This window comes from Monodelphis domestica, chromosome 4 (assembly GCF_027887165.1).
Source record: "Monodelphis domestica isolate mMonDom1 chromosome 4, mMonDom1.pri, whole genome shotgun sequence".
NCBI classification, from domain to species: Eukaryota; Metazoa; Chordata; class Mammalia; order Didelphimorphia; family Didelphidae; genus Monodelphis; species Monodelphis domestica.
The window spans coordinates 85,268,123-85,291,248 of record NC_077230.1 but is presented as its reverse complement, the minus strand read 5'-3'; the positions used below and the strand labels follow the sequence as shown (position 1 = coordinate 85,291,248).

At 35.3% G+C, this 23,126-nt stretch overlaps 1 protein-coding gene across 10 annotated transcripts in view; it reads right to left on the bottom strand.

The window, feature by feature from the left end:
* The window catches only part of STXBP5L (syntaxin binding protein 5L), a 469,360-nt gene that overhangs the window by 242,234 nt on the left and 204,000 nt on the right, over positions 1-23,126 (bottom strand). For all 10 annotated transcript variants that reach the window (XM_056793510.1, XM_056793513.1, XM_056793507.1 and 7 more), the window contains exon 6: positions 5,283-5,417. In XM_056793510.1, the coding sequence (XP_056649488.1) occupies positions 5,283-5,417 (135 nt within the window). The remainder of the gene's footprint in view (positions 1-5,282; positions 5,418-23,126) is intronic.

Below are 23,126 nucleotides of genomic sequence, written 5' to 3'. Positions count from 1 at the left end.
CTTGTCCCTTCACTAATCACCTAGGCAAGTCGCTTCACCTGCAAGTCCTAAATAAGGATGGAACTGGATATTCCTTGATAGGAAGCACATGAGTGCTCCCTGATTGAAGTAAGGACATGTTCTTCTATATTAATGCTGTTTTGAATTTGTTCTCTTGCTTGCTTTTCAGGCACTAAGGTGGCACAGTGAATAGACTGCTAGATTTGGAGTCAAAAAGTCCTGAGTTTAAATCCTGTTTGAGATATGAGCTCTGTGTGGCCAAAGGCAAGTCTCTTAATATTACCTTTCTAACAATATTAGTAAGCTATTAATCACAGTTTTTGTGAAGACAAAATGAAATATGTGAAAAGAGCTTTGTAAACCTAGTACTACATAACATTATTGTCATTATTTTCCTCATTCTTTCAACTTTTACACATCTCCTAAGTTTTTATTAGTTTTGGGATCTCCTGCCTTGCTTTGTCTTTCTATTATTTATCCTATTTTTGTCTATTTGTTGGCTTTGGATTCTTTTATTAATTAATATTTTATTTTTCCAGATTACATATGAATATAATTTTTAATACTCATTTTTTATTTTTTAAAAAATTAAATTTTATTTAATTGATTAATTTAGAACATTTTCCCAGGATTAAAAAAATCATGTTCTTTCTCTCCCCTCCCCTCAATGCCCTCCCATATCCCAATGCACAATTCCACTGGGTTTTACATGTGTCTTTGGTCATGGCTTTGGATTCTATACTATTTGTTTGATACACCTTCTTTATCTTTCTACCTAGTGTTAACATCTTTACGCTAACTTTATATATCTACTAAATACAACAAAAGCTTTGCAATAGCTTTGCTAGCTATTGTTCCTTACCCAGTAGTATAACCTGTCACTACTCAGAATTCAGTAACAGAACTTCAATCAATACAAAGGAGGCCCTGTGGTATTACAGTAAGTAGCAATAGAAATGAATCACCTCATGGAGATATAGTTGAAGACTTGTAATTCACAGAAGGGGGTATATTGATAATTTTTGGTAACCTGACCTGGATGACTCCTTATCAGTTATAGAAAATGAAGCATACTTACATTAAAAAAAAATCTGCCTACCCTAGCAAAGAGAAGTAGATAAGGCCTTAATATATATCCATTGGACATTAAAATTCCAGCTAAAAGATAGGAAAATGACCAACTGACTGTGTTCTGTGACATCTTAGTTTGAATGGGTAGAGACATGGAAGTCTACTGGAGGCAGCATTAGGAATAGGGACTGTAAAATTGCATAAAGTTGGATTCATTCTTGCATCGTATTAGAAGCAAGGCTGCATTTGAAAAATCTCTCCACCTACTCTCATTTTCAGGCCAAACCCCAGAGCTATGATATATCTAAATTCCACTTCTTGCCACTACACTTGAGAAACAAATAATTATTCCTAAGTAGGAGAGATTAATAATGATAGGTGAAAAGAACAAAGGAGGAATATGAGATATATGCAAGGAATGGATTGAAGTAAAGGATACGCTTATCTAGGTAACTTCCCCCATTTTTTATTCACTATCATGTCCAAGAATCCATAAGAATGGTTACCTCCTAAAATGTATGATTCCACCCAAATTGCATAGTAAGACATTAATCAGATACTTTTCTTTTTTTTTATTTAATAATCAGATACTTTTCAAAAAATATGCAAACTCATCATTAAGATAATAGAAAATCCAAATAACAAATATGTATTCAGAAGACACTTACCCTGATGTTATATCATTGGCCTTGGGGTTCATCTACTCATCAAATTAGCAAAAATATATAGTAGTCAGTATGAACATTAAATATTATGAGAACGCCCATTCAAATTCTGAGAGCATTTTTCTGATTTGAAGATTAATTAGGATATTTTTTGACAAGTTTCTAAAAATATATGACCTTAGATTTTCTTAAAAAGTAGAATTTTAGAATCTCTATAGGTTCCCAAGTTTAATTATTAGGGCAAAGACTTCTTATCACAAGTAAAAGTGAAAATGTTGGTGGTTCCCAGTTTTCCAGATCAAGTATACTACTTTCTTCTAATTGGTCAAAAGGCAAGTGAACAATTGGAATCTAATAAATCATGTATTTTTGGTTACTATACATATTTAAAGGTGGGTTTATATCGTAACACACTCTTTACTCTTACTGGGAGTGGTTACACTAGGTATACCATGAAATAATGAGATCGACTTTCATGTGTACCTTGTATAATCATTCCTAATACTTTTTAGCCATTGCTTATATAGTAAAGTTTTATTTTTTGGTTATAACTAAAAATTCTTTTACAAAGACTTATTCTACTGCTTCTTTGGTATTTCAAAATGATCCTATGCTTTCAAAATTTATTCCAGATCCACCAAGCTGAAAATCCAATCCAACAAGCATTTATTAAACACCTGATATATGGCAAGGTACTGTGTCAAGGGCTAAGAATTCAAAAAGAAAAAGAAAATCAAGTCTTACCATAAAAGAACATACAACTTGGGCAGATGTTACATATGAACATGTGACGTCTGAGCAAAGAAGTCTATATCCAATAATCTGGGAAGGAAAGAGCACTACGTACTAAGTCGATAGGATAAGAAAGGCTTCCTCTATGGGGGAACATGAATTGAGGCTTAAAAGAAGGTAGGAACTCTGAAAGAGAGGTGAGAGGAAAGGACACAGGCACTGCAGTGGGAGGTGGAGTATCAAGGTTCTGGAAAAGCAAATAAAGTCCATTTGGTTGAGAGTGCTTGAAGAGGAAGAGAGATGAAAGAAGCATGGAAAAGGGAGCTGTAGCCATGAAGGATTTTAAATGGCCAAAAAGACAATTTAGATTTTATTCTCAAAATAACAGAAGCCACTAAACAGGACATTTTAACGGTCAAAGCTTTGGTATAGAATATTACTCAGGCAGCTGTGTGAAGAATAGCCTGAAAAGGGGAGAGCCTAGATGCCAGGAGTCTAATTAAGAAACTATTACATGATTCTAGATATGAAAAGAACTCTGAACTAGGGCAGTGGCTATGTGAAAAGAAAGGGATGGGTGAAAAAGATGTTATGGATAAAGAATTCATCTAGTATCACATTGATTATATTTCTATATCTTGTCCATGACAAGCGACAATCATATACTTTGTCAAAATCCAGACAAACTAGTTATATAGCATTCTTCTAATATGTAGGTCTACTAATAAAATTCAAGTAGTGAACAAAACAATTATGAAGCACTAGTTATCTGCAAGGCACTATATTAGGTGCTTGAGAAATAATGACAAAATTGGGGGTAGCTGGGTGGCTCAGTGGATTGAGAGCCAGGCCTAGAGATGGGAGGTCCTAGGTTAAAATCTGGCCTCAGACACTTCCCAGCTGGGTGACCCTGGGCAAGCCACTTGACCCCCATTGCCTAACCCTTACCACTCTTCTGCCTTGGAGCCAATACACAGTATTGACTCCAAGATGGAAGGTAAGGGTTTAAAAAAAAAAAGAAAGAATGATAAAATAATAATTCATGCCTTCAAGGAATTCTTTTTAAGATAAATTTTAAATATATGTATAATTTTTATATTTCCTAGATTTTCTCTTGTATTCCTCTTTATCTCAACTCCTACACAGCTATCCCTTATTATATAGAATTTTTAAAAAGAAGAAAAGAAAGAAAAATAAGTAAAATTAACCATATGCATATGGGTACAAAAATAAAAATCTAGCATTATATTCAAGGTTCCCCACCCATTGGTCCACCATCTTCTCAGAGGAATGTGGGAAGGTCTCTTCTTTGGGATCAAGCTTGTTCTTTACAACTATACAATATTCATCTTGGAATATTTTATAGTATTAAAGTACAACATAAAGATATATGTCAGATATAAAATATAAAATATTTTGAAGATGGAAAGGGAAATGACAACAATTGGAAAAAACTTCATGAAGGAGGCAGTACCAGAGCTTAAGGAAGATAAAGATTTGAAAGGCAGAAACAAGGATAGAATGCATTTGAACAACAGGGAATAGCCATTGTCTTTGAACAGAGAGTCATACTGGAGATCAAAATGTGTGGTGGGAAATAATATGAAATAGAGTTGGAGAGGTAAATGAATCTAATCGTAGAAGGCCTTAAATAACATGATAAGGAGGTGGTATTTTTTTCCTTGTGGCAAGCTGCTAGGTGGAACAGTGGATAAAAGGCCTAGTTTGGAGTCAAAAAGATTCATCTTCATGAGTTCAAATCTGACTTCAGACATTTACTAGCTATGTGTCCTTGGGCAAGCCATTTCATCCTGTTTGTCTCAGCTTCCCCATCTGTTCAATGAGCTGGAGAAGGAAATGGCAAATTACTCCAGTATCTTTGCTAAGAAAACCCCAAATGGGATCATGAAGAATCAGAAAGGACTGAGACAACTGAACAACATTTCCCCCCCTATAAATGATAGGGGACTACTGAATGCCTTTGAACAGAGGAGTGACATCCTTAGACTAACTGTGTATAACAAGGAAATTAGAAGTGAGGAGGTTATTATAGTCTTGCAGATAAGAAGTGATGAGGGTCCAAACTATAGTGGCAGCCATGTAACTGAGAAGAAAGGAAGACTCTAAGGCTACAAATTTGGATGACCTGGAAATGGTGATTCATTAGAAAAAAGGAAAATAGGGAGAAGAGGAAGATTGGATGATGGTTAGGGATGTGAAGAGATGAGCTTTTAAATAATCAGTAACTATAGTAAAATTGAAACAGATTAGTTTAATATGCCTTCTCTTTCTAAATGCATATTTAGATGCATAAATATATGCAATTTTAATAATTAATTTTATTTTTTCTGAACCTGTTTACTCTATCTAACTTTAAAAGATCCATGATTGCATGATTCATCAACAGAGATTATTATCTCTCCTTTGTTATGTGCAAATGTGCAACCTTTAGTAGATTGCAAATGGTTAAAAAAAATGAACTAGCTAGAAGCCAAATATTTGGTAAGAAGCCTCTCTAAATTTAATGAGTTAGTCTTTGGATATCAAATGCAAAAGCCTCATCACAAGGCCCATTTTTAAAGTCTTTCCAGCTTGTTGGGAACTTGAAGAATATTTGCTTCTACTTGAATGGCCTTTGAGAACCACGATAAGGCATCAATGCCACTTTATTGGAGGGTTTTGCCTATTACCTTGATTAAACGAAAAGGTACCTACATAAACTTAAAAAATTCATGTAATGATTTTTAAGTAAATTAAATCTTGAAGCACAGAAAAATGTCTGAATTAATAAAACAATATTAAAATTCAACTTACAGTTCAATTGCTTTGTTCCACATGATAACATATCCAGAGAGAATGAAAGATTCAATATTTACAATGTGTGTATTTCCTCTTTCTGTTCCAACATAGAGCCATTTACTCTGGAAAGGTAGATGACAGTAAGTAATTCTGAAAGAAAGAAAATTTCAATTGAAATATCTGAATTCTAACATTTTTTTTGATATCACAGTTTTATAAAATTACAGGTAATGATTCTTTAATATTTAAAAATCAATTATTATGCCTTATTCATTAGAGAAAGGTATTATTTAATTTTGGTAGGTTAGAATTAAGACATAAAATATTATTTTGAATAACAAATGTAAAAGTATCTCAACAATGGCATTTATTAACACTATATTAACATTAAATTACTAAGAGAATATAGACATAACAGCAATGTTATATTACTGAGATTATGATTTTTATATTATTAGCTAAAAAATAAATCCACAAAAATTATATAAATTTCAGAATTCATGAAGAAGTTATTGCCATGCCTTAATTATATCAAATTCTAAAATATTTTAAATGATTTCCCTTAGTACCTAGGATATTGGATGGAATGTTTGTGGAATTAATGAATGATTCCTGATGCTTACTTGAATAACAAAAACCTGTAACTCAATAAAATTGATGGTGAATTCAGTTGAAATGGAAGAGTCTATAAAGAGACTATATATACCCACTAGTTATCAAGCACATTCACCTAACTATTCAAGACCTCACATGCATGATTTGTAGAACATAACTAATAGATAAAAGTTTCCAGAATTAACTAACAGACTAATCATCTATGACTAAAGTAAAAGGATCTTTTATGGCCTTGGTTAGAACATTTTAAAACAGATGATTCCTGGCCATTTAGGCCTCCTATCAATACCTCAAAAATAAAAAAGTTTTTCCTTTTTAAACTACCCATTTGGAAAAATAATCTCATCTACACTTTCATTGTATAATCCCCTCCTTGATGATTCATTCATATCCCTGACTACTTTTTTTAACCCTTTAAGAATGCAAAATCTACTTTACTATGAGAAATTTTAGAAATTCTTATGTAATTATTCAGATGGGAAATGTGTGGATACTCGGGTTAGTCACAGTAATCAACCTGACATGTTTTAATACGTTTGACTTTTTCAATTCTAACTTGTTTCAGAACCAGACCAGCTGAACTATTTCCTTTAGTTTGGGTCCTTGGGATACCATAGTCTATCTAGCTGCGAGTCAAGAGCAATTCTGTGATTTCAAATGCAATGTGATATAGTGCAAAGAATGCTGGATTTAGAATCAAGATAACTTGGGCTCAAGTTCTGTCTCTGCCTCTGACAGAACTCTGTGAAGGGTAGGGAGCTCTCCAAAACAAGTTTCAGGCAATATAATGATTCACATTGGTATGAGAAGCTCTCTCACTAGGAATTTACTACATCAAAGAAATCACAGTCGTTCTGCAACAAAATGAAAGCCTACTTTCAAAGGCTGTGGGAAGAACTATGTAAAATGATGCTTAAGAACTGTTTTAAGCCTCAAGTATAGGAATTTTAACAACAACCAAAACACATCTTAAACTGAAATGTAAATCCAAACAAAACCAGGGGAAATATAGAAGGAAGAAATAGGACATCAAGAAGGGGGGAAAAATCCATTTGTTTGGCTTTTACTTAGAGGGAGCCAAAATGAATAGATAAAATAGGCCAAATGCAGAAGTGAAAGAAAATTCACTTGATTTTAATTTCCTATTTTAATGGACTAGTGGTTGAAGGCTAATGAAAGAAAATTTAGCTAATAACTGATGGTTGAGAAAAAACTAACATGATATAAAACAGTGTGATCATTCATCCTATCATTTATTTAATTTTTCAAATTTATTGGGACATGTAGTCTCGTGATCCAAGTGTATGAATCACCTCAGGCCACTAAGATACTTTGTGGTCCTGAATCTGATTCATTAATCAATGAATCAACAAACATTTATTGTTATTGCGATGTGAAAAGCACTGTGTCAAAGCTCTGAGAATACAAAGACAAGAGTAGAAGTCTTTTTCCTAAAGGGACTTAAATTCTAACTCATAATACAGCACATGTTTATTTATATATATACAAATGTGCCTTTACAAATATAAACAAAATGAATACCAAGTAGTTCAAGAACAGAGGGCATCAACAGCTAGGGGGCATTAGGAAAGGCTTCAGGCAGAATGTGGTACCTAAGATGAGTTTTGAAGGAAACCAGAGAATATAAGAGGCTGAGATAAATAATGATACTTTTCTAGGCATAAAGGACAACTGCTACAAAGGCATGGAGATAAAGATGTGTGGGGAATAACAAGAAGGTCAGCATGGCTGGACCAGAGGAGAATATGGAAGAGAATAAAGATTAGAAAGAGGATAAAGGGCCACATTATAAAGAGCTTTACATGCCAGATGGAGGAGTTTATATTTAAAATTAGAGGTAATAGGGAGCTACTAGGGTTTATTTAGTAGTGGGTTGACATAGTGAGGTCTACTTTTTAGGAAAATCAATTTGGCAACTCTAAGGGGGGTAGATTGCTATGGAAAGAGATTTGAGGCATGGATACTAATGAGAACATTAGAATAGTCTAGGTGAGAGTTCAAAGGCCTAAACTAGGGAGGTGGCTACATGAACAAAGAGAACAAGACAGTAGAGATATTATGGAAATAGAAGTATCATTTAGCCTTATGCAAATACGTCCTAAAATAACATATGGTTAAATTTACAAATTTTAAAGTGCTATATAAATGACAGTTATAATTACCACCGTATTCATTTAATCTCTTTTAGGGGGTCCAAATAGAAATAGTCCAGGAACAAGTGGCTATCCTGCTGTTATTCTTTTATATTTAATGTTCTGTCAACTATTGCACACACACATACACAATGAACATTATTTTAGTTAAATAAAAGTATTAGGATTTAAGCTCATCCTTTGTAGGCTTATTGAAAGTATCCTTGGTACCAATTTAGTAGCAGACAGGAAACAAAGGAGAGAGATACCTCATCCAATTTCCACATGATTTTGTTTCCTCTACTAGGTCTCTATCATGGTTGTCAGTCTTATCATCTGGTCACCATCATCTTGTTCTCATTTATTTCAATGAAGTTCAGATAGAATCTATGCTGAATTGAGGCATCAGTCTGCTCTTTTTGGGGGGGAGTCCCCCAAGATCTAAGTGCCATCCTAAGCTCTTCACCCTAACCTTACACTATTAAAGGCCAAAACTGCACTTAGATTTATGGGGTACACTGAATTTAATGTTGTACAGGTAGATACAATAATGGTTCTTTGAAGATGAGGTAAGTTCCTTCACCATGGGCTCACTGAAGGGATCATTGGCACAATTCCTATAGCCAACAGGATAATGGAGAGGAAATGTACCTCATCCCTCATCCTCTTTCCACATGATTTTGATCTCCCTTGGCAGGTATCAGTTTTTATTTGAGGCAGTTTGGAGATCACGAGCATTTGGTATGGCAATAACTATTTTAAGACACTGTGGTTCAGTTTTTTTATAGATCGATGCTATGTCTGGGTGACTGTAGGCTGGGATCTGAGAATGGTCTATTTCCAGTACAATTTAAGAATTGTATTCTTCAGGATATTTTCAGGTCTATCCTGGTAATATGGGGACTAGTTACCTGTCAATCTATGAAAGATAGACGATCCTTATATACAATTCTAGCCACCAAATCATGTCTTCTTTAAGTATTCAGTAGATGTTTAAAAGATTGCATTTGTAACCTATACTGTTTCTATTCCACAATTTCTACCATTTTCATGCACAAATCACACTGACCACTAAAGTCTGGGTTTCTTAAGGATAAAACAGAAATTTCTGATGCCTTTTTATTTTTGTTTTCTCTGTGTGTATAATATGTATGTACATACATGTATAAATGATTTTTTTTGTTTTAACTAAGACATTCAGAAATAGGTAAAGAGCTTTATAAGATTACTCACAAAAATGAGCAACATAGGAATATGTTTTACCTAATACATGTATAACTCAGATTGAATTGCCTACCAGCACTGGGAAGGAAAGGGAAGGGAGGCAGGGAGATAAGTTAGATCATATAACTTAGGAAAACTTGCATGGAAATTTGTTATTAAATGTAATTGGTAAAAAAAAAAGAAAAAAGAAATAGGTAAAGGTAAGTCATGATTTTAGGTAACTATAGTGACAGGTAAAGGGAAAAGAATGGATGCATACACATATGCACATATATATGTATATATGGACATATTTAGAGGGCAGCTGGGTAACTCAGCAGATTGAGAGCCAGGCCTAGAGATGAGAGGTCCTAGGTTCAGATCTGGCCTCAGATACTTCCCAGCTATGTGACCCTGGGTAAGTCACTTAACCCCCATTGTCTAGCCCTTACCACTCTTCTGCCTTGGCACCAATACACAGTATTGGTTGCAAGACAGAATGTAAGGGTTTAAATTAAAAAAAGAGAGAGAGAGAGAGAAACATTTAAATAAAAACAACCTACAAAGCTATCATACTTGACAAAATATGCAATATTCAGCAGCCAAAGTTTCCTACCTCTTTAAGAAGAGGATATTGAACACTGAATTTCTTCTGAGTTTTGCTGCATTTCAATGCTATTTTACATTATTGTAGTAATTGTACATAGCATCTTTCTGGTTCTGTTTTCTTTGTTCTGCATCAATTCATAAAATATTCCTATATTTCTCTGAATTCCATGTATCTATTGTTTCTGATGGCAAAATAATAATCCATTATATTCATTATCACAATATGTTTAGTCATTCACCATTCAGTGAAAAACCACCTTACTTCCAAGTTTTGTTACTAAAAGTGGACAGAATATATGAAGAAATATTTATTAAGTACTTAGAGTATACAAAACACTGAGTGCAATGTGTCAAGGATAATCAGAGAAGGGTAAAATAAACCTTACTCTCAAAGATGTCACATTCTAATGGGAGAGATCACACCTAGAAAAGGTTTTATGTAAAGTCACATGGAAAGGGTCCATTGGTCCTAGGTGTAGTAGCAAAGCAAAAGGTAATGCATCTTTTTAAAACATAATTTATCTTTATTAAAATCACATGCAATGAACCATTTTACAGCCAAGGACTTTGGCAAAAGGAACTTTGTTTTTTAGCTCTTCAGGAGCTGTGGCTGATGAAGAAGCAAAGGCTACAGTACCACCTGCAAAGGCTACTGCCAAGTCTCATCCCCAAAGGGGAAGCTCTTCTGAGGGATGCCTATGGAGGTAGGCAAGGTCAATAGTCAGAGAGCCCTGTTCTTCCAGAAGTTCTTGGGTTCAGTGTTTTGCATAGTCTCCACTGAAGTCTGAAGGAAGTGGAGGCATAAGAGGCAGTACTGCCAAGGATTTGACACACTATGCTTTTCTGTCCCTCCCTCAGGATACCTTGTTGCTGAAGCAAGGCTGCTACCATAAATATTTTGGTAAAAATTATATTTCTCTTTATGTCAGTAAACTCCTTGAAGTAGCTGCCTGGTAATTGCTAGAGAGTAAGTCAATGTAGTGACTTTTCTCTAATAATTACTTTTCTCAAAAAATTCAGTTCCAACAAGCAAGGTCTTTAGTAGGTTTTTCCTTCCAAAGTCCTTTCAATACTACTTTAAAATTTATCTCTGCAAATTTGATGGCCATGAGATAACTTTCAAGTAAGCTAACTTTGCATTTCTCTATTCACGATTTGGAGCATTTTTCATATGATTGTATATAACTCTTCTTTTGAAAGCTCTATGTTCATATCTTTTGACCATTTATCTTTAGTTTTCTTAGATGCCTTGGATAGTAGACTTTTATATGCGACATTTGAAGCAAAGGCTTTTCCCACTCTAAAGTTTCTCTTCTAGTGGCACTGTCTTTGTTCATGTAAAATCTTTTTAATTTTATATAATTAAAATAAAATTTTGATATTTTTAATCATTGTTATTTACTGTTTAATGGTTACAAAATTACCCACTAAATAGTTCTAAAGCATAATTCCTATTCTCTGTATTTTTAAAAATCACATAACTGCTTAGTTTTAGTTATAGTGAAAGCACATTAAAACTCTTTTTAGTTTAGCAGACAATATTAAGAAATAAATATTTATCTGGCCTAAAGTCCTTTCTAGACTATTCCCCCTTTCTCTCAGACTTAACCCTTTTCTCTTAGGAGAGGGTATAAAAATTCACCAACACAATCTAAAGTAGAAGGAAATCAATTAAAGATGGTAATCAAATTCAGAACACTGTTGTAATGAAGAAGTTGTAATGAAGAGGCCTTTTGATTATTTGGGCTAACTGAGTAGTGTTTATGGGCTCTACTAGTAATGATCCTTTGATTATTCCTATCTGATCTCTGAACAAAACTCCAGTTTGAAATTCAACATGACCATCCTCTGTGCTCTCAGATATATCAGTCTGTCTATGCGGCACCCACAAGTTTTCAAGAATTATAAATGTGGGTTCAGTCCATCATTAAGGTATATAGAACAACCAAGGCTGGTTTCCTAAAACTCTCCAGTAATAACACGAGCATTTCTGCATCTTTCCGCAGCTATTCCTACCATGGTTCCATGGCATATTCTATGCAGAATTAAAAGGATTCCTCCCAAGGAAGGTCTGACTAAGTGAAAATAACTATAATTGTCTATAGAGACTCCCCTCAGGCTATACTGTTTAAATGACAGCCTTTCTCATTGCTCAAACCCATTCTTCTGTTATACTAAGTCAAAGACTAACTAGAAAAGTGTTCTCCTTCCCAGTTTTATCCTTATACTTTATACAGTCCATTCTTCCCAATCTATTAGAAGCCTTATCTTGTTTACCAAGTCCTACCCATTATTAGGATTAATTAAGCCATAAAAGGCTAATGAGGACCATTTGGGGTAATTGGGATCTTAGCAGCTAAGGACAGGTTAAAGAATAGTGGGCAAGGTATCTTTAAGGCCAGACAGAATCTTAGGAAGGTTGCCTATTGGAATTCTGGGTAGCCTGAGTCAGTTGGCTACCCAAATGCCAACTTACACAGCAGGAGGTCTCTGGGAGGCTTTTTTTTTTTCCATAGGAGAAGACTGGTATTACTGTTCCCTGGAATACTGAAAAACCCAGTGGCAGATGAAGGAGGAAAATAGGTGAAGAATTTCCAGAATAAGCTTGTGAGGAGAATCAACAGAAAAGAGAGAGAGGAAATTTTTCCTCTGTATGACAGATGAGACAGCCAAGTCATTTTGAGGCTTGCTTAGGCTAAAAAGCCTAGCTAGGCCCAGAAGGGCTGGCAATGGGTAGATTGAATAACTGAACTTATTTAAATCTGAAAGAGATCTAAAGAGATAAAAGGAGACTGCAGTTCTCCTCAGTGTGGTTGGAGACAGGGGCAGCCATTTTTGAGGCCTGTGTAGGCCCAGAAGTCTGCTTAGGCCAAAAAGCCTAGCTAGGTCCAGAAAGGCTGGCAATTGGCAGAGACTGATTCAAAGCAGAGAGAAATTAAGAGAGACAGTAAACTTTATTATAAATAAGAGGATTATAATTTAGCATAGTGTATTCAGAATATATCTGGGAATTAGTATAACTTAAGGAGTGATGAGGAGACTTGGGGTAACCCAAGCAAGAAGCAAGTTCTCATGAACTAGAGGGAAGTGGGTAAAGCTTAGCCCCCATTAGATTTAGAGATCTTAATCCTCAACCTTCATTACCTTTCCTTATTTTTCCTCAAACCTTTTCCAATATTTATTAAATAGAGGGTTTTTTTTTTTACATCTGTCTCTAGACTTCTGGGTAAGCATGGCAGCAGTTTAAACATGAGTCACTTACTCTCCCCAGCACATACCTACAAGAACTACCCCAAAAGACCTTAAGAATCATTTTCAGAGGAGGGGAGGCGCTGTACAGTAGGGTGCAGCATTGAAGGTGCATGGGATTGGGGCTTTTCCAGTCTATAAGAGGGTGAAAAGGTTTCCACCCAAATGCAAGCTGATTCACCCTCCCTCACCAGCACCTACAGAGCCAGAGCCACAGCCAGCGCGCGCCAAGATGAGCAAGCAAGGGGCACCCCTGGAGTGAACACGGGACACCTCTGGGTCCTTGGGAGCTGACTAGGACCGTAGGGGACCCACCACCAAAAGCAGCTTGGCGGGAAATCAGTGTGCGAGGGATTGCAGACCTTAGGTGCCCAGAGGCAGTGTACCTGCCAGAACGAGGTGGTGAGCGAGGAGTACTTCTAGAGTGAGCAAGGGGCATTTCTAGGTCCTTGGGAGCCAACAAGGACCACCAGAGAACCACACCTGAAAGCAGCTAGACTGGAAAACCGGGAGGGCAGGAGAGCACAAACCCTGAGTACCCCTGGGAAGGTAGCACCGAGAAGAGCTGCAAAAGACTGTGGAGATTCAAGAGCTTGCCTCAGGCAAAATCCTTGCTCCTTAAATCCATACACAGAGAACCTGCCCAGCTGACTTAGATTTCTGACTAAAGAGGGAAGGGAAAACACCCAGAAAAATGGCTAATTGTTCACAGGAGCCTCAAAATTCTTCCAAAAAACTCCAAAAGAAGGCTGTGACCCTTGAGAATTCTTACAGAGGAAAACCTCAGGCTACAGAGGAAATACTGGACGATATTCAAACAAAGGCAAAACCAAAAACAACCCAGAAATTGCCCACAAGCCATGGAAGAGTCTAAAATGGAGCTTATCATCAAAAAAATGGAAGCCTTCTGGAAAGAGAAGTGGGAAATGGTTAAAAAAAAATGAAAAAAATCATAGTTGAATACCAAAAGATTAAAGCAGAAAACCAGGTCTTAAGGACCAGAATTGAGCAACTGGAATCCAATGGTCTTGCAAAACAGCAATAATTAAAAAAGCAAAGTCGAAAGAGTGACAAAATAGACAAAAACATAAAATATCTCACTGACAAGGTGACAGATCAGGAAAACAGAGGAAGGAGAGACAATTTGAGAATCACTGGTCTACCTGAAAAGCCAGAAATACACAGAAACCGTAACACCATACTGCAGGAGATCATCCAAGAAAACTGTCCTGAAGTTCTAGAACAAGGGGGAAAAATAGACATTGAAAGAGTTTATAGAACACCCTCTACACTAAACCCCCTCAAAACAACTCCTAGAAATGTAATTGCCAAATTCCAGAGCTTTCAAGCTAAGGAGAAAATCCTACAAGAAGCCAAAAAGAAACAATTCAGATACAAAGGAGCACCAATCAGGATCACACAAGACCTGGCAGCTTCCACACTGAAGGACTGCAAGTCCTGGAACACGATATTCAGAAAGGCAAGAGAACTGCCAAGAATCACCTATCCATCAAAACTGACTATATACTTCCAGGTGAAAGTATGGGCATTCAACAAAATAGAAGATTTCCAAGTATTTGTAAGGAAAAGACCAGAACTAAGTGGAAAGTCTGGCATCCAAACACAAAGATCAAGAGAAACATGAAAAGGTAAATATGAAAGAGAGGGAAAAGGAGAAAAAAATGTTTTTATTCAAACTCTCTTCTTTAAGGGCTACAATTAGATCAAACTATATTAATATATGGTGAAATGTTATTTGTAACTCTCAAAAATGTTTTCATTATTATAGTAAATAGAAGAAGCATTCATTGGAAAAGATTGGGGCATTAAAGGCTATAAAATGATATGCAGAAAAAAGGAGTGAGGGGGAATCGATGATGGAACTAAGAGATACTTGAAGAAATAAAATAAATAGAATAATCTTCGTCACACAAAGATACACATAGGAAGAGGAGAGGAAGAATACTCTTATAAGAGGGAGAGGAAGAGAGTGCTAATAGGTAATATTCAAATATCACTCTTAGTGAAAGCAATTCTGAGAGGGAAGAGCATCTAGATCCATTGGGATCTTGAAGTCTATCTTATCCTAAAGGGTAAGGAAGAAGGGAAAACTAAGGGGGAGGGGGAAGGGTGTTCAAAAAAAGGGGAGGGAAGGAGAGGGGGGAAGGGAACTTAACAGACCTTAAGAAAACAAGAAGGGAACAAAAAGGGAGGGGCCAGAAAGGGAAGCATATCAAGGGAGGGGAATAGGGGGTTGACTAAAAGTAAACCACTGGTTTAAAAGGATATAGCAAAAGAAGAAAGGTCAGAACTAGGAGAGAATATCAAAATGCTGGGGAATACACAAGTGACAATCATAACTTTGAACAGGAATGGGATGAACTCACCCATAAATTGTAGATGAATAGGAAAGTCGATTAGAATCCAGAATCCTACCATATGTTGTCTACAAGAAACACACATGAGGTGAATAGATACTCACAAGGTTAGAATTAAAGGGTGGAGCAAGACCTATTAGGCTTCAACTGACAGAAAGAAGGCAGGAGTTGCAATCATGATATCTGACAAAGCCAAAGTAAAAATAGACCTGATTAAAAGGGATAGGGAAGGTAAATACATCCTGATAAAAGGCAGTATAGATAATGAGGAAATATTACATCTGTCTCTAGCTTTTATCCATTGCACAGGCCCAAACAGTTACATGGAATTCCCCATACTCAACATTCCTATATTAACATTCCTGGCTGTACTTATTTGCAACATTCTCCATCTATTTTAACATTCCTGGTGATAGGTTAACACCATAATTAGAAAGTATAATAACTGATTTCCAACTCATCCCTTTTCCTGGTGGCTACATAATCATATTATACAATGATGTATTCTTGGGGATTACATTTACTCCTCGTAAAAATTGTACAATGCTTCTCTAGGCTTATGAGTTACATGCAAGAATGGTGTCTCAATTCAGGCACAACTAATGCAGAAAATCTAGGATTTGGATCAAATTGTACAGAATAAGAGAAGAGCTAAAAGGCTGAGCAAGTGAACCAATATTAGATGTTCAAAAATAAAAGGAGAAAAAAGTTGGTTCTGGAAAGTATATACTGGTAAGCTTAGAATTTTTCCCTTGCAAATTCTAGAACATATCATTAAACTGATGCTTGGTGAATACTTAGCAAACTAAGAAATATATATATCTCTAGGACCCAGAATGAATTCAACAACATTAGGCATGCCAAAGTCACCCCATTTCCTTGTTAATAGAGTTACTAGATTGGTAAGTCAAGAAAATGCTGTAGACGTAACACATTTGGATTTCAGCAAAGTATCTGACAATTATTTTATGATACCCTTATTTATAAGATGGAAACATGTATACCCTAGATGACAGACCAGGTGGATTCATGATTGTTTGAATAAAATAACACAGAGATTACTGAATACTGGAAAGTGGCCTAGAGAAGGATGCAATAGAACTCTGTCTCTTATTCAACATTTTCATCAAATGTTTGTTGAATTTTTGGATCATTAAATTTATTATTTTTAGTTGATAAAAAGCTAGAATACAAAGCTAATAATTTTGAATAACAAAAAGCAGCATACACAAACATACCTATAGACTGAAATGATGACTTGAAACTGACAAGATGCAATTTAATAGGGATAAATGTAAGTTATTTCACTTAGGTTAAAAATATCAATTATACAAATAAAAAATGATGGAAACCTGTCTTAACAATCCATGTGAAAAAATAATTAACACTTCCCAGCTGTGTGACCCTGGGCAAGTCACTTAACCCCCATTGCCTAGCCCTTACCTCTCTTCTGCCTTGGAACCAACAAATACACAATATTGGTTCCAAGGCAGAAGGTAAGGGTTTAAAAAAAATAATAATTAAGGTTTTACTTAACTATATGTTCAACATGAGCCAATACTGTGAATAAGTCTGACAAAACAGTCTTCAGTTCATTAATAGAACAAGGGAAGAAGCAGTCTTATTGTACCCTGTACACAGGAAAAGGTACGTCATATGAGGATCATCAGTTGAAGAAAAGAAATATATTTATCCCCATACACAGTAGTGGGAGGAATAAAATAATTGTTTTGTATTATCTGAAGGGTGACCAAGTAAACAAGGCAAATAAAAAATGAAGCTCCAAAGGAAAGGATTGTAATCAATATAGGAAAGCAGATATATAGAAAAGACTTTTGGGTAACATGAGCAAATAATGCACATTTTCAAAGATTTGTCTGTGAGCTTTCCATTCCAGTAAACTATCAAACAGAAACTTGAAGACTTATCAAGGAGAATAGAGAGGATAGAGGACATTCCTGATTAGATGGGAAACTTGACTAAAACATCTTTAAAATCCCTCCCAACTTTTAAGATTCAATAAATCTCTGGTAAAAATTGTATTATTTGAGGAAAAAGCTACATCTCCAGTTTTTCATCCTAATAAATAGACCATTGAACTGTCTTAGTCCAGTATGGTTTAACTATTATTATAAATTAATAAATACCATAATCTTTGATGTTCTAAAAATAAAATCATAACCAGATATATACAACACCTTTTACTCAAGGAATTGAAAGTATTTTACATATAATCACCCAAATTTTCTCCTTTTAGCTCCACAGGACACTACAACATGCTCTCTAGCCCAGGAAGGGCAGAGAGTTCTCCTTAAAATTCTGCAAGGAAAGAGATGAATGTTCTGTCCTCATCTCAATTCACAGAGGGCTTCCTTCTGTGATTTTAAGAATTGGGTTGAATGTCTCATTACTTCTCATACTGTGAAGTGAATAGGAAAAGGGATTATTGCATCCATTTTGCAGATGGAGAACTTTAGGCATAAACATATCCATGGCTACACAATAAATCAGGGTTAAGTTGAATGAAATTAACTTTCTGACTCATAGCCCAGCTCTCAATATTTAATCACCAATTTTTTGGAAATTATATTCAAATTCCAATCATATATTTAGGTCAGTATGTAGAGATAACTTAAGAGTCACTTTATTTTTTTTTTGAAAAATTTCTTTAATCAATTTAGAATTTTTTTCTTGGTTACAAGAGTCATGTTCTTTCCCTACCATCCCCCCACCACTTCCAGTAGCCAATTCTCAATTCCATTGAGTTTTACATGGGTCTTTGATCAAAACCTATTTCCATATTGTTGATGTTTGCATTAGGGTAATCATTTAGAGTCTACATTCCCCAATCATATCTCCACTGACCCATGTAATCAAGCAGTTGTTTTTCTTCTGTGTTTCTGCTCCCAGAGTTCTTTCTTTGGATATGGATAATGTTCTTTCTCATAAATCCCTCCGAATTGTTCTGGATCATTGCACTGATACTACTAGAGAAGTACATTATGTTCGATTGTACCACAGTGTATCAGTCTCTGTGTACAATGTTTTCCTGGTTTTGCTCCTTTCACTCTGCATCAATTCCTGGAGGTCATTCCAGTTCCCATGAAATTCCTCCACTTTATTATTCCTTTGAGCACAATAGTATTCGATCACCATCAGATACCATAATTTGTTCAGCCATTCTGAAATCGAAGGGCATCCCCTCATTTTCCAATTTTTTTTTTTTGCCACCAGAAAGAGCGCAGCTATGAATATTCTTGTACAAGTCTTTTTCCTTGTTATCTCTTTGGGGTATAAACCTAGCAGTGCTATGACCGGATCAAAGGGCACTCAGACTATTAGAGCCCTTTGGGCATAGTTCCAAATTGCCCTCCAGAATGGCTGAATCAATCAAAAACTCCACTAGCAATGCATCAATGTCCCAATTTTACCATACCCCATTCAACATTCATTACTTTTCTTTGCTGTCATGTTAGCCAACCTACTGGGTGCGAGGTGGTACCTCAGAGTTGTTTTGATTTGCATTTCTCTGATTATAAGAGATTTAGAACACTTTTTCATGTGCTTATTAATAGTTTTGATTTCTTTAATCTGAAAATTGCCATTTAGGTCCCTTGCCCATTTATCAATTGGGGAATGGCTTGATTTTTGGTACAATTGACTTAGCTCTTCATGAATCTGAGTAATTAGACCTTTGTCAGAGGTTTTTGTTATGAATATTTTCCCAATTTGTTGCTTCCCTTCTAATTTTGATTGCATTGATTTTGTTTGAACAAAACCTTTTTTAATTTTTTAAATTTAAATTAATTTATTTAGTCAATTTAGAACATTATTCCTTGGTTACAAGAATCATATTATTTCCCTCCCTCCCCTCCCCTTCCCATGGTTGACGTGCAATTTCACTGGGTATTACATGTGTCCTTGATCAAAACCTATTTCCATATTGTTGATGTTTGCATTAGGATGTTCATTTAGAGACTACATCCACAACTATATCCCCTTGACTCATGTATTTAAACAGTTGTTTTTCTTCTGTGATTCTACTCCCACAGTTTTTCCTCTGAATGTGGATAGTGTTTTTTCCTGTAGATCCCTCCATGTTGTTTGGATCACTGCATTGCCACTAATGGAGAAGTTCATTTGAATCGACTGTACCACCATGTATCAGTCTCTGTACATTGTTCTCCTGGTTCTGCTCCTTTCACTCTACATCAATTCCTGGAGGTTGTTCCAGTTACCATGGAATTCTTCTACTTTATTATTCTTTTGAGCACAATAGTATTCCATCACCAACATATACCACAATTTGTTCAGCCATTCCCCAATTGAAGGGCATCCCCACATTTTCCAATTTTTTGCCACCACAAAGAGCAAGGCTATGAAAATTCTTGTACAAACAAGGATTTCCTTATTATCTCAGTCTTTTTGCCTTATTATCTCATTGGTACAAACCCAGCAGTACTATGGCTGTATCAAAGGGCTGGTAGTCTTTTAGCACTCATCTTTTAGCATTCATGTCCCTTGCCTATTTATCAATTAGAGAATGGCTTGATTTCTTGTACAATTGGTTTAGCTCTATAAATTTGAGTAATTATACTTTTGTCAGAGGTTTTTGTTATAAAATTGTTTTCCTATTTGTTGCTTCCTTTCTAATTTTGATTGCATTGGTTTTGTTTGTACAAAGCCTTTTAAATTTAATGTAATCAAAATTATTTATTTTACATTTTCTAATTTTTTCTATGTCTTGCTTGGCCTTAAAATCTTTCCTTTTCTAAAGATCTGACAAGTATACTATTCCGTGTTCACCTAATTTACTTAAGAGTTTCCTTCTTTATATTCAAGTCATTAACCTATTCTGAATCTATCTTGGTGTAGGGTGTGAGATGTTGATCCAAACCAAATCTCAACTATATTGTCTTCCAATTTTCCCAGTAGTTTTTGTCAAATAGTGGATTTGTGTTCTAAAAGCTAGGATCTTTGGGTTGATCATACATTGTCTTGCTCAGATCACTTGCCCAAGTCCATTTCACTGATTCTCTTTCCTGTATCCAGTACCATATTGTTTTGATGACCACTGCTTTATAGTATAGTTTGAGATCTGGTACTACTGGGCCACCTTCCTTCACATTTTTTTCATTATTTCCCTGGATATCCTTATTATGTCAAATAGTTTGTCCCACAAATCCCACAAATATTGGGATTAGTTGTTCTTTGAATGTTTGATAGAATTCACTTGTGAATCCATCAGGCCTGGGGATTTGTTCTTAGGAGGTTCTTTGATGGCTTGTTCAATTTCTTTTTCTGATATGGGATTACTTAAGTATTCTATGTCTCCTTCTGTTAATCTAGGCAATTTATATTTTTGTAAACATTCATCCATATCACCTAGATTGCTATATTTGTTGCCATATAATCAGGCAAAATAGTTTTAACTTAATTTCCTTAATTTCCTCTTCATTAAAGGTGAGGTCTCCCTTTTCATCTTTGATATTGTTAATTTGCTTTTCTTCTTTCATTTTTTTATTAGATTGACCAGTACTTTGTCTATTTTATTTGTTTTTTTTCAAAATACCAGCTTCTAGACTTATTTATTAATTCAATGGTTCTTTCATTTTGATTTTTATTAATTTCTCCTTTAATTTTTAGGATCTCTAATTTAGTTTTCATCTGGGAATTTTTAATTTGTTTGCTTTGAAGTTTTTTGATTTGCATGTCCAATTCCTTGACCTCTGCCCTCCCTAATTTGTTACTACATGAACTCAAGTATATAAATTTCCTGCTGAGTACTGCTTTGGCTGCATCCCATAGATTTTGAAAGGTTGTCTCATCATTATCATTTTCTTCAATGAAATTATGAATTGTTTTTATGATTTGTTCTTTTACTAATTGATTTTGGAGAGTCATATTATTTAATTTCCAATTAATTTTTTTATTTGGCTTGGAGAGTCACTTTAAAGGCACCCTTGCTTAAAATGCTTATTATAATGAAATAGGGGGGAAATGCAGCATGAGAGCAACACTGCAATCAGTTTATTTGTCTACCAAGCATACAAGTAATGGGAAAGTAAAAGAAAATAAAAACTTGAAATATATATATTGCAAAAATTCATAATATTCAAAAGTCATTGCCTATGGAACTATAATAAGCAATAAATTTTCCTTGACCACAGACTATATACAAGTTATGGCAAACCTTTTAGAGACAATGTGCCATGCCCCACCTGACCCCCCAGAGACTATGTCATGCACATACCCTCCCCACCAGAGACCTCATGCTAGAGACCCTGCACCCTAACCCCTTAACCCAGACAGGGCAGGAAGAGCTCCCATTGGGCTGCTGGGCAGAGGAGTGGGTGAAGTGAAAAAATGTCTTCAGTGCAGTGGAGAAGGGGAAGAGAGAAACTCCCTCTAGTCCCTCTAACTTTCTAGTAATGAACTCTGGCAGGCTTTCGCTCATATATCCACAGAGAGGACTCTGCATGCCCTTTGTGGTAGGCATGCCATAAGTTCACCATCATGGATATATACCAAGAATAATAGGTAATTTGTGGGGATGTGGAGGGGAGACGCAAGAGAAATGTAACACCATCCCTGCCCTTGAAGAACTTATCAACTAGTTTGGGAAAGGGAATTAACACACATAAAACAAAAAGAGAAAAATGCAATATTACAATTTCCAAACCAGAGATTCTTAACTTGGAATCTATAGACTTAAAAAAAGATATATTGATATCTATGTATTTGAGTGGATAGATACAAATTGTTTCTTTGTAACCCTTTGTATATTATGAATTTTAAAATGATATTCAGTGAAGAATACCATAGGTTTCACCAGTCTGCCAAAGGGGTTCGTAATATGTTTTCAGTTCTCATGTCCTCATTCACTTCAGTTCTATCCCACAGAAACTATAAAAATTCTACTAGTTTGCATAAAATTCACAGCAAAAGAAAATAGAGAAGGTAAAAAGAGGTTGGAGAGGATTTAAAGAATATGAGACTTGATCACAGATTTAAAGGATTAATATAATTTGAAGAGAGGAGGGGAGAAAGAATTTCAGATAGGAAAAGAAACCCTCATAAGTGTAGAATGTGTACCAACATAATGAGTACAACAGTCTGCCTAAGGAAAATATGTTCAAAAATATTATTAGATACATATCATCTTGAGTCTAGTATGTCTGCATGATCAATTAAAAATATCAATAATCATGAGTAATATTATGTCTTTTACCTACATTAAATTACTAGTCAAAATGGAAAAAGTCTGCTACTATTTCTATTATTTTCTGTTTTCATAATCAGTGAGAGTGGAACCAACATATTTGGATACAAAAAATCTTAAATTCTGATGGCACTTAAGAAAATGAAGCTAGAGAAAACAGCAGGGTTAGACCAAGCATAAACAGAAGAATTCTGTGCTGGAGGCAATACAGCCTTTATATAATTGAGGGATGATTTTTTATTTATCTGGAAGAGGGAAAGATACCAAAAGATATGGCAGAAATCTCTGATAATCTACGATAATTTTAAGGTGAACAAGAAGACATCAGGAACTACCAGCCCACCTACTTTTTATATTCATAAAACCTTTATGAGTATGATCTATAAATGTATGTAGGGTAACTCATGAAAAGAAGAAAAGGAAAAAAGTA